Below are 18,095 nucleotides of genomic sequence, written 5' to 3'. Positions count from 1 at the left end.
AATCATCAAAGTAACATACGTTGGAAAATGCTTGGCATGTCTGGTTTATTTCCTTTTGTCTGTGCAGAAGTTTCTGGTTGAGGTACAGGAATTCTACAAAAGATGGAAAAAAGATAACCAAGAGTTATAAAAAGACACTTGAATGAAAAAACTAATTGGATCCATTCAGAATTTACTCTGATTCAGTAAGTACATTTACAGAATATATAGGTTTATCTTCTTAAAGTAATGCATTAAAAATTCAAGGAAAATATATACAAATTATGAACAAATATGCATTTATAACCTAATTCAAATACTGCAATAGATTCTTTTAAAAAGATTTTTATTTATTTATTTGAAGGAAAGAGCAAGCAAGCAAGCGAACAGGAAGAGAGGCAGATGGGGAGGGAGAGGAAGAAGGAAAGAATCCCAAGCAGACTCTGGCTCAGTGCAGAGGCAGACACAGGTTTTGATCTCACCACCCTGAGATCATGACCTGAGCCAAAACCCGGAATCCAATGCTTATACAACTGAGCCACCCAGGCACCCTAAATACTATTGCAGATTTAATGTTCTTTTAATAAAGAGTACTCCACAAAAGGAAGTATTTAACTCTATTAAATATCAACTAAAGATGTGTGTGTGTATATACAAACATATATCTATAGATTTTTTTCATTCTCTTGGATAGGAATTTAAAAATTCATTCAGTGGCCTGTTTTCATGTTTGTTTTGTTCAAATATTCTGGGAAACTATCTGGCCTAACTCTCCAACCTCATTTCATTATTGGAGTTCAATTTGCCAACATATAGCATAACACCCAGTGCTCATCCCACCAAGTGCCTCCCTCAGTGCCCATCACCCAGTCACCCCAACCCCCGCCAGCCTCATTTCAAAGTTTTCTATAAGTCTCATGCTGCTTCAAACTCGTATTTCTTCTTTGAAATTTAACTCAAGCATTATTTCCTAGAAGCCATCCTTGATTTCTAGTCAAAGCTCAGTGCTCCTGGTAAATGCTGTCATAGCAGCACCATGAATAAATTTCTATCCTAAAATTCATCACTGTATTGAAATTAGTTTTATGAGTCTCTTTCAACAGATTCTGCTATTAGCTCTGCTATAAAATCTACAAAAGTATAGACTTTAATTTTGTACCTATATATAATAATATAATATCTATCCAATGATTTTACTGAACTGAAATAAATGGAGGAAAAGGGAAGTGTCTTATTTTGAGACTAAGGAGGAGCCTACTTTTAGAAGGAAAGATTTCCATCTTGTGGGGTATCAGCATATTTTTGTGATGAGTTTTTTCTACTGTTGTATTTCTAAAACTAAAAGCATAAAGTAAAACAGAATGTCATATTGTCGAATGCTACATATTGCTCAACTTATTTTATCAATGAATTTTTTTCTTATAACGGTAGTATTTATTTTGCTAATGAGTTATTTTTTAAAAGATTTTATTTACTCATGAGGGACACAGAGAGAGAGAGAGGTAGAGACATAGGCAGAAGGAGAAGCAGACTCCCTGAGGGGAGTCTGATATGCAGAACTTGATCCTGAACTCCAGGATCACACCCTGAGCCAAAGGCAGATGCTCAAATTCTGAGCCACCCAGGCGTCCCTCCTAATGAGTTATTAATGAACTAAAAAGAAGTAGCTTTCATGAAGGAGGAATTCATCCATTTATTTACCTTTAAATTCCAGGAAATAAAAATGTATTTTATAGTTGTAATTTTAACTTTTTTCAATCATTGAAAACATGGTATTTCTAGAAATGAGAAAGCTGAAAACAACTGTGAAAGAAATCTAACTAACTAAAAAATACTTAAGTTACATATATTTTAAGATCCTTACACAGCATGTATCTACCTTTTAATACATAGGATTTGAAAGTGGCTTCTTCCATCTGAAACAAATCAGAAGAAATAGTTTTTAAAACCCTAACAGCACCATTACATTGTACAGAACTTTTAAAAAGTGACTTAGGAGATTTTTACTGGAATATGTAATCATCCATTGGTATGACTTAAATGTTTTAAAGGGGCTAAATGACAGAAGTGATGGTATACAATGTCTATGGGTATCAACTGAGGAAACTGAAAAAAATATGAAAAGTGAAAAGATAAGTACAGAAAAATAACTGAGGAAGAAAGGGAAAAGAGAGCTAAAAGAAGCATATACTGGTTAGTGGCAGAATATTATAAAAATTATGTCAGAGACTGTAAGCTGTAATCTTCCCCTTTTTATCAACTTATTGACCTTAGGTAAAAGTCATACAGATTCTACAGAATATCATCCCCTCATCTATAGAACAGGATTATAGTTAACATTATTGAGGTCTTAAAAAATGTCTTTCATGCAGAGACATTAAAAGTACTTAATATACATACATACATGATAAATCCTATTTTTATCTTTTCTGATTCCTCTTTTATAAAATTGAAATAATTATCCTGTGCCTTCCTCACAGAGATATTGAGGATCAAAGGATGTAATATAAATAATTTTACATTGTATACTGAAATTCTCTATACAATTAAATGAAAGAGTATTTTCAGTACCTTCTACCTAAGAAAAGCAGAAGATAACTGTACAAAAAAGATAATATAGAGGTTTTTTTGAGAAGTTGCTAATATAAGCAAGTTAGCAATAATTTACAGTGATGAAAAAAGCTGAAGTCTTTGTGATCATTAATTAAAATTATTAAATACTTTCAGGTAGCAATCATTATCTAATGCACTTAATGTATTTACAACACTATAGTGCCTTCTGCTTTTCTTAGGAGGAGAACTGAAAATGATTTTTTTAAAAATGATTTTTAAGTATTCATCTAACTATGGTGTGATTCATTTTCTCTTTATAGAGTAAATATTACCAAGGGAATGAACTGAAGAAGTTTTAATGTTTGTTGTTTATATTTTATTTCTCAGTGCTAATTTTTCAATGAGTAGATGGACTTTGACTATTATCTTAGTATCTAACAGAGAGCACCATGGTTCACTAGCTACTATTTAATTAAAAGGTTAGTTAATACAAACTCTTAAATGGTCATATTTCCTATTATTATACCAACAGAAGCAGATCAACAGGTGATCTAGATGGATAAAATGGATATACAACGCCAAAAGTGAATATCTAAAAAAGAAGAAACCATACCTATTCTACTAAAGCTGTTCTGAAAGAAAGAGATGGAGTACTTCCAAACTCGTTCTTTGAGGCCAGCATCACCTTAATTCCAAAACCAGACAAAGACCCCATCAAAAAGGAGAATTATAGACCAATATCCCTGATGAACACAGATGCAAAAATTCTCAACAAGATATTAGCCAATAGGATCCAACAGTACATTAAGAAGATTATTCACCATGACCAAGTGAGATTTATCCCCGGATGCAAGGCTGGTTCAACACTCATAAAGCAATCAATGTGATTGATCATAACAGCAAGAGAAAAAAGAACCATATGATCCTCTCAATAGATGCAGAGAAAGCATTTGACAAAATACAGCATCCATTCCTGATCAAAACTCTTCAGAGTGTAGGGATAGGGGGAACATTCCTCAGCATCTTAAAAGCTACCTACAAAAAGACCACAGCAAATATCATTCTTAATGGGGAAACACTGGGGAGCCTTTCCCCTAAGATCAGGAACAAGACAGGGATGTCCACTCTCACCACTGCTATTCAACATAGTACTAGAAGTCCTAGCCTCAGCAATCAAGCAACAACAACAAAAAAATGAAAGGTATTCAAATTGGCAAAGAAGAAGTCAAACTATCCCTCTTCCCAGACGACATGATACTGTATATAGAAAACCCAAAACTCCACCCCCAAGATTGCTAGAACTCATACAGCAACTCGGCAACGTGGCAGGATACAAAATCAATGCCCAGAAATCAGTGGCATTTCTATATGCTAACAATGAGACTGAAGAAAGAGAAATTAAGGAGTCAATCCCATTTACAATTGCACCCAAAAGCATAAGATACCTAGGAATAAACCTAACCAAAGATGTAAAGGATCTATACCCTAAATACTACAGAACACTTCTGAAAGAAATTGAAGAAGACACAAAGAGATGGAAAAATATTCCATGCCCATGGATTGGAAGAATTAATATTGTGAAAATGTCAATGCTACCCAGGGCAATTTACACATTTAATGCAATCCCTATCAAAATACCATGGACTTTCTTCAGAGAGCTGGAACAAATTATTTTAAGATTTGTGTGGAATCAGAAAAGACCCCGAATAGCCAGGGGAATATTAAAAAAGAAAACCATAGCTGGGGGCATCACAATGCCAGATTTCAGGTTGTACTACAAAGCTGTGGTCATCAAGACAGTGTGGTACTGGCACAAAAACAGACACATAGATCAATGGAACAGGATAGAGAATCCAGAAGTAGACCTTCAACTTTATGGTCAAGTAATATTCGGCAAAACAGGAAAGACTATCCACTGGAAAAAGGACAGTCTCTTCAATAAATGGTGCTGAGAAAATTGGACAGCTACATGCAGAAGAATGAAACTAGACCATTCTCTTACACCATACAGAAAGATAAACTCAAAATGGATGAAAGATCTAAATGTGAGACACAGTTCCGTCAAAGTCCTACAGGAGAACACAGGCAACAGCCTTTTTGAACTTGTCCACAGCAACTTCTTGCACAATACATCTATGAAGGCAAGAGAAACAAAAGCTAAAATGAATTATTGGGACTTCATCAAGATAAGAAGCTTTTGCACAGTAAAAGAAACAGTCAACAAAACTAAAAGACAACCTACAGAATGGGAGAAGATATTTGCAAATGACGTATCAGATAAAGGGCTAGTTTCCAAGATCTGTAAAGAACTTATTAAACTCAGCAGCAAAGAAACAAACAATCCAATCATGAAATGGGCAAAAGACATGAACAGAAATCTCACAGAGGAAGACATAGACATGGCCAACATGCACATGAGAAAATGCTCTGCATCACTTGCCATCAGGGAAATACAAATCAAAACCACAATGAGATACCACCTCACACCAGTGAGAATGGGGAAAACTAACAAGGCAGGAAACAACAAATGTTGGAGGGGATGTGGAGAAATGGGAACCCTCTTGCTCTGTTGGTGGGAATGTGAACTGGTGCAGCCACCCTGGAAAACTGTGTGGAGGTTCCTCAAAGAGTTAAAAATAGATCTGCCCTACGACCCAGCAATTGCCCTGCTGTGGATTCACCCCAAAGATACAGATGCAGTGAAACGCTGGGACACCTGCACCCCAATGTTTATAGTAGCAATGTCCACAATAGCCCAAATGTGGAAGGAGCCTCGGTGTCCATCGAAAGATGAGTGGATAAAGAAGACGTGGTCTATGTATACAAGGGAATATTTCTCAGTCATTAGAAATGACAAATACTCACTATTTGCTTCGACGTGGAGGGACCTGGAGGGTATTATGCTGAGTGAAATAAGTCAATCGGAAAAGGACTAACATTATATGGTCTCATTCATTTGGGGAATATAAAAATTAGTTAAAGGGAATAAAGGGAACGGAGAGAAAATGAGTGAAAATATCAATGAGGGTGACAAAACATGAGAGACACCTAACTCTGGGAAATGAACAAGGGGTAGTGGAAGGGGAGGTGGGCCGGGAGTTGGGGTGACTGGGTGATGGGCAATGAGGGGGGCACTTGGCGGGATGGGCACTGGGTGTTATGCTATATGTTGGCACATTGGACTCCAATAAAAAATTTAAAAAAAGAAAGAAAACAAACAAAAGAATCAGATGGGCTTTCTAGAGCGGAAAAACAAAACAGCTGAACTTAAGAACTATGGAACAATAAAGAACATATCGTCTTTATCTGTTTCCTGGTTCAAAAACTCTCAAATTTCCACAGTTACAGGAGTGCCTTCATTATGCTAATGAGGTAACTCACAGTGAGCCACTAGACACCTTGAAGATGGGAACTGTTATCAGATACATCAAGCATATGATTCAAAGGTTGAAATACTATTACAGAGAGGGAGGCTGAAGAATAAGTTCAATCACATGATCTGGACATCAAATGGAACTGGTCCTGCTAGGTTTTGAACTTGCTTTTGACCCATGATACCCTTGCTTTCTAATTTCTCCCTTTCAAAATAAGAATGCTTATTCTATTTCTGTCCCATCATTGTGTTTTGGAAAGATAACAGGTCTAATGTTACAGGTTCATACATGTAAAGAATTTTGCCCCAGGATGAATCACGCTGCATTTCAACCAAATATGATTTAGATAATGTTCAGATAACAGTTTGGATTAGAGTTGATGTTAACACTTTCTGGGATGTTCTGATGGGTTCAACGTATTTTACTTGTGAGAAGGACATGAATTTTTAGGGGCTAGATCGCAGACTGTTATGGGCTGAATCATGTCCCTACTAAATGTCAATAGGACTACCAGTATATAACCAATTACCTCTTCAATAACCCTCAGAATCAGACTTATTTGGATGGTCACTTAAGACATATTTCATTGAGACGAGGTCTTACTGGAGTAGAGCAGTACTCCAGAGTAGGTCCCTAACTTAATATGGCTGCTGTCCTCATAGGAAGGGAAAATTTGAACACAGGTATGCATAAAGAGAAAATGTCATGTGAATATTAAGGCAGAGATTGAAATGATGCTTCTAGAAGACAAGGAATGCCAAAGATTGCCACAAACCACAAGAAGCTAGGGGAGAGGCATGGAAGGGATTCTGCCTCGTAGTTCTCAGAAGGAACCCGCTGTGCCAATACTCTGATCTTGGAATTTAGCAGCATAGAAAACTAATACTGCTTCTAGTAGAATTGGTCATTTTTACAGGATAGAAAGAAAACGATTAATATGCTATGTGTATACTTAATACAAATGACTTACAGTTTGGCATATGGCCCTTGCAGAATTCTTTTCTTCTTGGTAGGGCTCAAACTTGTATAGGTAGTTTGAAAACACTGAGAGCTCACAGGATCATCATCTTGATGCCGTTTGTTATTATCTCTTTCCTGACTTTGATTTTCTCTTCTAGCTGCTTGGGATGTTGAGGGTTGGTTAGTGCTCTAAAACCAAAAATTTAGAGAAGACATTTTAAACAAATGCACAAAAATTATTTTTCTTAAAAGACTATAATTTTAGTTTATCCATTTTTCATAATCTTAAGAGTTATAACATTTTTGCAATCATAAAAGTGCTTTTTAAAGCTGATTTATAGATAGAATTATATTTATACTAATGCATCTGGTATTAAAATATTTTTAAGGGAGATAAACGAAAGTCCTTCTTATACTAGTAGAACTGAAAAGTTGGATTACATGCTTATTTTCATATGAACAGAAATCTTAGAAATAATTTTTTCAAAGGAAAAATGCACGAAAAAAAAATTTGTCTTGATTGTGCCTAGATTCCAGTAGTGGTCTTTTCTATGAGAGCTTTTATCCTCCAAGAGTCATTGCTACATCTTAAAAAATCTAGGTGAAACTACCACACTGTCAGAAGTGTTCGTATAGTTCTGGCCTGGAGAAAAGGAATGGAGAAAATATAAACATATATACCACCTGGGTATGTAAGTAAAAAAATCACAACAGGCTCAAATTATGCAGAAAGCAAAAACAAGACACCAAATTTTGAAAGCCTTGGGGAATATCAGAGGCTGTGACCTTCAGCCCAGCCTGCTTCAAAATAAATGACAGAAAAAGGAAACAAATGAAAAACATAAATCTTTTTTTCCTCTGAGGTTTTCACCATTAAGCGGCAATACAAATGAGTTCTGAATAACATGTACAAGGTATCAATTGTAATTATGATCACAGTGCATTCAGAGATATATTATTAATTCTCTGGCACCATACCCGAAGTGTTTCTGATGTTGAGGCATTTTCACTTGCACTGGCATGGGGGATATACTTTATAACAGTAATTATCCCCTGAATGGCAATGCGCTTTTGTTCCCTATACTGCAAGTCTTCAATCTCCTTCCTCACTTCACTTATAGCTGTCAAGAGCGACTCAACTGCAAAAGAATAATTCCAGGGAAATTGTAAGTTTTAAGAACTGAAATGATAAAAATAAGAATTAGATTTGCAATGTCATTTCACAACATGAAATCATAAGCTTGCTACATAACTTGAATTTGTGAAACTTAGGTTTATGCTTGGCATCATCCCCTTGTCGTTTTTGTAAAATAGGCAGAATATATTTATCAGTTAAGTTAGGCTACAGTCCTCTAGTCTGGAGTCTTAAATTGAAACAGAAATTTTGCATATTGGATGTACAGTTGACCGCTGAACAACAGGGGGGTTAGGGGCAACAAACCCCTTGCAGTCGGAAATCCATGTATGACTTTTGACTCCCCAAGAACTTTACTAATAGCCTACCGTTGATCAGAAGCATTATGGACAATATAAACAGTTGATTACCACATATTACGTATATATATTATATCCTATATTCTTACACTAATCTCGAGAAAAGAAAACGTTAAGAAAATCATAAGAAAATATATTTACAGTACCCTATATATATTTATTGAAACATATAGTTCAAAGCTGTGTTGTTCAAGGGTCACCTGTAATTTACACATCATATTTCAAACTATAAAGTGTTGCTTAGCCACTGCACAGAAACACATATTTTAATATATATGACCACATACTACATATTGCTGGTATTATGAAGTACAAGAAGATGCCAATATTTAGATGGTGGTAGGTCAGTGTTTCAAAGTTTCTGGTTTTTACCCCAAAACCATGCAATTAACCCACAGCTTTTTTTTTTTAAAAAAAGAATATACTTATATTAAATTCTTCAACCATCATATCTTAATTCTAAAATAAGTTAATGTTAGGCCTCACATCAGTACTTATTCTACATCTCATTTATTTTGGTGTCATTTATATTTAAAGGTAGCGCTCAATTGTGTAATATCCAATATATATAATCCCACAAGAGTAGCATAATATAGTGTCAGTATCTTGATTTCAAATGACCCAGTACCTCCTTGATATCTTTAGTCTCTGAATGTAATGTCATAGGAGTTGGGATCTACTAATGTCAGATTTAATCTCAGTAACATCAGATCAAGATATGATGTCCAGTTAGTGATCATCTATGTTCTCCCTTCTTCTAGTCTAACAAAATCCAAATACTAACATTTAGGAGGCATGACACGTAATTTTAGATCTTTATAAAGACAAAGTTTTTATCGGTGAGTGTTGCTACACGTTAGCTCATGATATATATCACCCATACAGTACATAAACATATCATACATAACTAGTAATTACATTAGTACCTTTGACAGAACTACTATACTTCGAAAATGTCTCTGGCACTGGTGGATAGGGGTAATATCCACCAATAACAGTGTTCTTCACTTCCTCAGAATCGGTCCTTGTTTTAATCCAATGAATAAAGTTTTTTACCTTGGTGTCGTTGGTATATGGCTGGCCTCTATGACCTTTTTGCAAAAAGAGTAAAACCAAAGAGAGAGAGAGAGAGAGAGAGAGAGAGAGAGAACTCACTGTAATAAACTGTATGGATTTTTTTGTATAGAAACAGTTTAATATCAAAATAGCCTCCTATGTCACCAAGAAAAGAAGTTCATTTATTCACTGTGTGACAGATTACATTTAATGTATATACAAAAATTATCAAAGACAGTAAACCAATCCTATGTCGAGAAGGAAATCAGACATATTAGAGTTTAAGTGGGCTAAACTGTAGCTGTCTACAGGATACTGAAAGGTAAAAATGAAAAGAAAATTAATCTTCTGGAGTTTTCTATCAAAATGGTTGGTATCTTCTTGCAAAATTGATTTTTAAATCATGTATTAACCTAAAGGTATGGCATCATGTTTGAACTGAATCGCCTATAATACAGCTCAGCATTTAAATCCATGTTCTTAAAACATATTTAACAGTGCCATTTACATCTGATATTGTTAGTATTTATAAAACGAAGTATTGACCAAGATGTGTGTTACATCCTTCCTAGGACTCTTCTATTGACAAATTTCTTGATTATCAACATGGTAGTATTTAAGTGGATATACCACTCCACACCCTTTCTTCATTCATCTGCAAACTTTTATCTTCATTGTTTTGACCCCGTTACCAGAAAGAACAGAGAAAAATAATGTGCTTGTAGATAACTAATGAGGCTCTTCTTACTATATAAGTAAAATATTGAGATCAGGAACCAAAATCTGATGCACATTTTTAGTTAGTATTTAAAAATATTGTTAATCATATCCATATTGTGATATAGGACCTAAAGTCTTCAATCTATCAAAGTAATTTATGATTATTACCTTACATCACGTAGGAATTAAAGTTAACCAAAGGACATCAATGCAATTCTCCATTGAGTCACAAAATCATTGCTTTGGTCATAAATAATCTAGAAGCAATACATTTCATAGGCTAAATATTCTTTGTTCAAACATTCTTATAGCAATGAAGGAGGTCATAATAAAGCTATCTTGTGGTTGAATGTTGTAATGCAAAAGGTAATTTAATGAATAGAAAATATATTACATCTCCAATAAAGTATATTCAAAGAAATGGCTCACCAGTAATAAACACTCGACTCTCATTTGTAGTGGTCAGGTAAAGTAGTTTAGGTACTTGAGCATCATTCCTGACAACTTTCAACTGTGTACACACGAAATATGTCACTGTAGAAAATGAAAACCGTTATGAAAGAACTTCTGCCATTTGAAGAGGGCATACCAAGATCAAGATCAAACACAGTGCTTCTCAAAGTTTAATGAACATAGAACTCACCTGGGACAATTGTTAAAGTGCAAATACAGATTCAGTAGTTAGAGAATGGGGCCTGAGATCCTTTACTTCTTAATAAGCCTTAGATGGTACTAGTTTGCCAATCCTTTGACCACACTTGGAGAAACAAGGATCCAACACCTAGCTTTTCCTTTAGATAAAGGATCTAACACTCACTTTTCCTTCAGAAAGTACAATCGCTGCACCTAACTGAAGTTACTGCCTGCTGTACAGTTGAAGACTGCAAGTCTTTCTAATCAGGCATACAGCTGAGTGTGAACAGACATTTCCTACAGAGAATAAAAGCTTAGTTTCTCCAGGATGTTTTTATTGATTAACCCAATCTAACACTGATCACTGAATTACTCTGACTCCCACCAGATAGAAGTATACACTATTAAGTTGAATTTGCTTTTACATGTGTTTATCTTAATTGGACTTTAAGGATCCATGACAGGGCTTATACAACTCTTTCTTTTCTATTCACCTGGTTGAACTGTTTTCAACCATCTATCAATTAGTTAGGTAAAGTTTCATTAAGCCAACAACAGTCTTTAAATTTTAACTCATTGACATGCCAAAACAGTTATGGTCTTTTGAACTAGGAAATGAAGGAATAAATGTAAATACTTGTAATCTCACAATAATGGTAAGTTCTCATTTGAGATAAATATTTCCCTAGAGTATGATAATAAGTATACATTCACTTACTATATCTAACATTTCCTAATTCTTTATTTTATAGCAACAAAAATAAAGGAAATCCGTTGAAATGACTAAGGATAATTCTTAATTTACATTACCATTCCTTTATTTCAAAAACTGTACAAATATGTCATTATTCATGGTTGAAGACGTTGATAAGGAATATTAAAGAAACTTCTAATTCTCATTTCATGACTGTTAAAAATCAGACATTCCGACCTGACACCTTCTAGCTGTTTGACATCCAAGAAATTACTTAACTCCTCTGGATCTTTGTTTCCTCACCTGTAAATCTGTAAAAACATCAACTTTTAAGAAGGCAACTAGGAGTACAAAATGACATAACGTTTATGAATATCTGATAAATAATAAACACTCAATATTAGTTCTTAGTTTTTCACTTTCCTTAATCAAAAGTAAAAAAGATACCCTACTACCAAAGGATTCTGATATTATCCCAGAAGACACTTGGTCATGTTCCCATTCATAGGCCTGAAGCCCCCTTAATACTCACTATTCATTTGATAATTTTTTCACTTTGGCCAAAATATGAACATAAATTGTGACTGCTGTCAACTACTATACTAGAATAAATCTCACCAGGGTCCGTATAAATCTTTCTTTGAAAGATGTATTTCACATTGTCCGAAGAAACAGAACATGTATACTTGGCAATGTCTCTGTGAAAAAATTATCTAAAACTTGTGTCAGCTTGTTGTTTGAAGTGGCTACAAAGAGAGACGGCCTTGGCCGTAAAACCCACCTAAAACGAAGTAATGGAATTATCATCAAAAGTCATCACTATCAATCATTTATGCTCTGAGAGAAGTTACATGAAAAATCATAGCCCCACTCGCCTTGGAAGCCCATGCCGTGGTTTGGGGCAAAACTCTTTCTGCCCTCTCCCTCAATAGTTGGGTGAGGTTTACTTCCGTTCAGATATATTATAAAATTTTAATCTCACAAGCAGACGATACAGTCTAATAAGGTGATATCTGAATGGTGTGGAATGCTGTTTTGCAATAACTAATAAAGGGGTGGCACAACAGCTCTTTACATGGTCTGTAAGTATCCTGATGTTCTACAATTTTTACCTTGTTGCTGATTTTAAAAATTACATATGGTCAAGATTGGGAGTATTCCCAATGTTGGCAAACATTTAAATATCAGTATTTTATTCATATAATCATTTGAAAAATAGTAAAATAGCACACTAAGCTATAATAGTTTTATGCTACAAGTTGATATAAGGAAAAATTCACTGAAGTTGTTAAAAAGAATTAAATATACTTTTTTCTTATCATAATAGATCTGAAGACTAACTTGTATAAAATATATAGTAAGGCAGACCTAAAGGTTTTCTTTTCTTTTCTTTTTTTAAAGGTTTTCAAATGAATAAAATTAGTGGAAGAAAATGCCTCTATGTCTGAATAAATGCAAGGGGGGGAGGTCAATTACAAAGTAACTAAAATATTGCCCAGCTGGTTGAACATCACCAATGTAATATTGATTCAATACTCAAATGAAATCATACTATCACTGTCATTATTTAGTTACACAGTCTGTCAATCCTCTACCAATCAATTCTACATTAGTAAAGTTTTCATTATCCTTTTTTGCAGTCTACTTAGTCAATTTTGAAATGGATACAAAGGGAACTGACTGCCTATGTTTTAGTTTCACTGAATGTTAAGGTTTGATGCCTGAAATGCTAATAATGAGAATTGATAAGAGCATCTGTTTTCTGAAAAACTAGTTTCAATCCCAAATTAATTCTGAATAGACAACCAGAGGTGGTGATAGCTGTAATACCAAATACAATATTATTACAGAAAAAATGTAAACATGCTATCATACCGCTTAAATTTGCTGATTCAGTATCATGCCACTCTGTAAGTCAGTACACTGTAACATTTTAAGTTCATGCACCCCCTCCCCTTCCAAAAGTAAAAAAAAATCGCAAATACTGGATTGAGTACTTGGGTAAATATTTTCAAAGATTTCTGGCTGAGATGTAGAAAACAGCTCTACTATAAATGGTTGTTCTGAAGTGCCATCAGCAATGTGAATCCAGCGATACGACCAAAAATCTTCACGGTTTTCTATATGGGTAGGATATTAGAATAAATGAAAGTAAATACTTATGCATAAATGAACGCAGGACTATTCACTGAAATATATTTTATGGCTTTCTATTTTAAAAGCTTACCTTTCTTTTTTGACCGCTGGACCCTTCCTACAAAAACTAAAATGCCAATAACATCACAGATATGATTTTCTGGCATATCATCCAGTTCTGACCTAAAAAAAGCAAAATTGTTAAATTGTATCTTTAAACAGTGAAAAAACATTCTAAAATTATGGCTGTGAAAATATATCTTTATATAATTGATACAGCATAATTGGGGTAGATTTTGAGCAATAATAATACCATTTTGGTGGCTAATGTTAAAAATGAATGTTTAAGGTATTTTACATGAGCATTCTACCTTGTGATAAAGCGGTGATTTAATTTTGGCAATCTCCATTCAGGTTTCACCTGCTTCTCTGGAATGATAATTATGTTAGTTGGAGGATCTCGAAGATTCAGGCAGATTTCTGAAAAACAAATATATTACTTTAATATATGACATTTAATACAGATAAAATAATATACATGGGTACAAATTACATGGCAAAATATTAAACTGAACTTTTTTGAACCCACCACTAACTCTAAGAACCAGACTATTATCAGTAGCTTTCTTCTACTTATTCCTACATTAATGTATCTACTTATCGTCTCTCCACCAAAGGTTAGACGGTTCTTAGATTTTGTATTTTATCATTTTCTTAATTAAAAGAAAGGTTTTTATCATTTATATGTTTTTGTCCAAACAAAATACTGTTTGGTTTTGTTTTTTAACTTTATATGGATGAACTCATACCATATTCAGTATTCTAGGGCTACTTTTTTCACTTAACATTATGATCCTAAAATTTCTCCATGTAGCTGCATGTAGTGCTTTTTTTTCTTGTTATCATTGCTGAATAATGTTCCAGGGTGTTGATATATTACAATTCTGTTTACCCACTATCGCATTGATGGACATCTGGATTATTTCCTGTTTTTGCTGTTACAAAAAGTGTCACTATGAACTTTTTTGTACATGTCTCCTTGTGCACACAGGCATTCATTTTCTAGGGTATTATACAGAGGGAAACCCTGGATTGTAAAACGTGCAAAAGTGCCACTCTACAGGCTAATTCCAAACTACTTTCAAGTAATTAACCTATTTATAGTTCTACCAGTAATGTGTAAGAATTCCCATTGATCAGCATTCTCTCCAAATTTTGCTACTATCAAAGTTAGTTTTTGTCAATTTAGTGACACAAAATGACAGTATGTTGTGGTCTTATTTTGTACTACCTTTATTACTAATTATGTTGAATGGCATTTCATATACTCACGATTCATTCATGCACCCTCTTTTAATTTTTTTTTATTTTTAAAGATTTGTTTTATTTATGTTAGAGTGGGGGAGGGAAGGGAGCAGTGGGAGAGGGAGTCTTAAGATGACTCTGCACTAAGCATGGAGCCCAAAGCAGGGCTTGATCTCATGACCCTGAGACCATGCCCTGGGCCAAAATCAAGAGTTGGACGCTTAACCAACTGCACCACCGAGCCGCCTCTCATGCATCTTCTTTTTTTCATGCATCTTCTTTTGTGAAATACATGCTGTGTCTTTTGCCCACTTTTCTATTGGACTTTTTATTTGAAGGAATTTTTATATATACTAGATACTAATACTTTGTTGATTATTGTAAATATATACACTCATGTGTCAATTGCTTTTCATTCTTTTTTACAGTGTCTTTTGATGAATTTCAATGTAGTTGGGTTTATTAGTCATTCATTTATAAATGATATTTCCTGTGTCCTATCAAGAAATCCTTCCTTATCCCAAGGTCAAATGCATATTTCTTATAAGTTCTTCTAAAAGTTTTGCCTTTTACATTTGCTATATCTGGAATTGACTCTTTATACGGTACGAGATAGAGATATGATGTCATTTTTTTCTCAAATATATGCTTATTTGTTCCAATACTATTTACCAAATAGTTCTTCCTTCCTTGATGATCTGTATAGCACATCTGTCATATCAAAATTTTGTGTTTAGGGTTATTTCTTGACTGTACTGTGATTTGCTGGTCAGTTTGTCTATTCCTATACCAATAATACATGGCCATAAATTCTTTGCAATAACTCATGACAGAGGCACCTAGGTGGCTCAGTGGTTGAGCGTCTCCCTTTGGCTCAGGTTGTGATCCCAGGGTCCTGGGATCGAGTCCCACACTGGGCTCCCCACAGGGAGCCTGCTTCTCCCTCTGCCTGTCTCTGCCTCTCTCTCTCATGAATCAGGAAATTTAAAAAAATCTTAAAAAACTAACCCATGACATTTGTAGGACAAAGTCTTCACTCCCTCTGCAACCCCCTATTATTTTTCTTCAGAATTGTCTGGACTATTCTTAATAATTATGTGTCTCCATATAAATTTTATTTTTTTTTTTTTTTTTTTTTTTTTAAATTTTTTTTTTATTTTTTTTTTAATTTTTTTTATTTATTTATGATAGTCACAGAGAGAGAGAGAGGCGCAGAGACATAGGCAGAGGGAGAAGCAGGCTCCATGCACTGGGAGCCTGATGTGGGATTCGATCCCGGGTCTCCAGGATCGCGCCCTGGGCCAAAGGCAGGCGCCAAACCGCTGCGCCACCCAGGGATCCCTCCATATAAATTTTAGAATCAGTTTGTCGGCTCCAGAAAAAAAATCTTACAGAATAGCACTGAATCTGCAGATCAGTTTAGGAGTACTTGACATACTTATAAAATTGAGACTAACTTCCTACCTGGGAACATAGGATATTTCTCCACTTATTTAGAGATTCTGAAATGTCTTTCAATAAAGTATTATAATCTTCTCCAAACAGGTCTTACATATTTTCTATTAGATTTATTTCTAGATAACTTATAGTTATTGACAGGTAAGTTACATTTTTAAAATCATAATTTCTGAAAAAAAATAAATAAAATAAAATCATAATTTCTGTTACTGCAGTATACAAAATCTATTTACTTTTGTATATTGGTCTTATAGCTAGCTGTACCAATGTCTTATTATTTTTAATTTGTATTATTTTGATTTTCTTTGTAGAAAATCTAATTTGTGAATTACAGCTTTGTGTTTTTCTTTAAAATCCTTATGATTTGGGGGCATTTGGGTGGCTCAGTCAGTTAAGTGTCTGACTCTTGCTTTCGGCTCAAGTCATCATCTCAGCGTCATGAGATTGAGCCCCATGTTGGGCTCTGCCCTTAATACAGAGTCTACTTGGGATACTCCCCCTCTCCCCTCTCCTTGTGTGTTCTCTTTCTAAAATAAATAAATAAAATCTTAAAAAATAAAGTCCTTATGATTTTAATGCATTTTGTTCTCACACTGGCTAGAGCAGTTAGTATAACATTAAATAAAAATAGGAATAGGAGATATCCATGTTCTCCATCTTAAAAAATGTTACTGAATTTTCCTTAGAGATGTTTGTTGTTTTGTTTTGTTAACACCCTTTATCAGGTTAAGGAACATTCCTTCTCTTGCTATTTTCTTTTTTAAATTTATGAATGGATGTAAAATTTCAGTAAATGCCTCTTTTGCCTCTATTAGGATGACCATTTTCTTCTTTAATCTGTTAATGTAATGAGTGACATTATAGCTTTTCATATGTAAAATCAAATTTGCATTGCTGGAGACCATGCAATTTAGTCATTGTATGTGATCATTTTTTACATATAACTGAATTCAATTTGCTATTCTATTTAGAATATCTGTATATATTTTCACAGCTGAAGCTAGCCTTTAATTTTTCCCTTTCATACTATTCTTGTTTTTTTTGGAGATTTTATTTATTCGAGAGAGAGAGAGAGAGAGAGAGAGAGAGAGGCAGAGACACAGGCAGAGGGAGAAGCAGGCTCCATGCAGGGAGCCCAATGTGGGACTTGATCCCGAGTCTCCAGGATCACGCCCTGGGCTGAAGGCAGGCACTAAATCACTGAGTCACCCAGGCTGCCCTCTTTGGTTTTGATTGTGAAGGTTATATTGGTAGCAAAGAGTAAGTCGGAAAGTATGCCCTCTTAGTTTATTCTCTGGAATAGTTTTAGAATGATATATTCCTTGAATTTTTGGTAGAATTTGCCTCATAAAATGATATATACCTGGTATTTCCTTGGTGAAAAGATTTTAAACCTTTGATTCAATTTCTTTAGTAGTTATAGAGCTATCTGGGATTTCTCTCTCTTTTTTAAGATTTTATTTATTTATTCACGAGAGACATACACAGAGAGAGGCAGAGACATAGGCAGAGGGAGAAGCAGGCTCCATGCAGGGAGCCTGATACAGGACTCGATTCCAGGACTCCGGGATCACACCCTGGGCCAAAGGCAGGAGCTAAACTACTGAGCCACCCAGGCATCCCGCTTTCTTGGCTTTCCATTTTCTTTTATGCCGTAGGTAATATTTTCTAAGAACTTGATGTTTAACAAACAAAGATTAAAACAGGATGATGATAGGGCGCCTGGGTGGTTC

The 18,095-nt window shown here is 34.7% G+C and overlaps 1 protein-coding gene across 2 annotated transcripts in view; it reads right to left on the bottom strand.

Annotated features, from left to right (window-relative positions):
- Window positions 1-18,095, bottom strand: part of RADX (RPA1 related single stranded DNA binding protein, X-linked) — an 88,892-nt gene that overhangs the window by 56,627 nt on the left and 14,170 nt on the right. Inside the window, exons 4-11 of one of the 2 annotated variants that reach the window (XM_025431534.3) lie at window positions 13,971-14,079; window positions 13,691-13,782; window positions 13,449-13,583; window positions 10,566-10,670; window positions 9,287-9,451; window positions 7,845-8,005; window positions 6,877-7,055; window positions 20-93 (exon numbers count right to left, since the gene is read on the bottom strand). In XM_025431534.3, coding sequence (XP_025287319.1) covers window positions 20-93; window positions 6,877-7,055; window positions 7,845-8,005; window positions 9,287-9,451; window positions 10,566-10,670; window positions 13,449-13,583; window positions 13,691-13,782; window positions 13,971-14,079 — 1,020 coding nt within the window. The remainder of the gene's footprint in view (window positions 1-19; window positions 94-6,876; window positions 7,056-7,844; window positions 8,006-9,286; window positions 9,452-10,565; window positions 10,671-13,448; window positions 13,584-13,690; window positions 13,783-13,970; window positions 14,080-18,095) is intronic. The other variant, XM_025431535.3, reaches the window with a different exon arrangement.

The sequence above is a fragment of the Canis lupus genome, chromosome X (assembly GCF_003254725.2).
Source record: "Canis lupus dingo isolate Sandy chromosome X, ASM325472v2, whole genome shotgun sequence".
Classification (NCBI taxonomy): domain Eukaryota; kingdom Metazoa; phylum Chordata; class Mammalia; order Carnivora; family Canidae; genus Canis; species Canis lupus.
The sequence above is the reverse complement of the archived record's forward strand: the minus strand, read 5'-3'. Positions and strand labels throughout refer to the sequence as shown.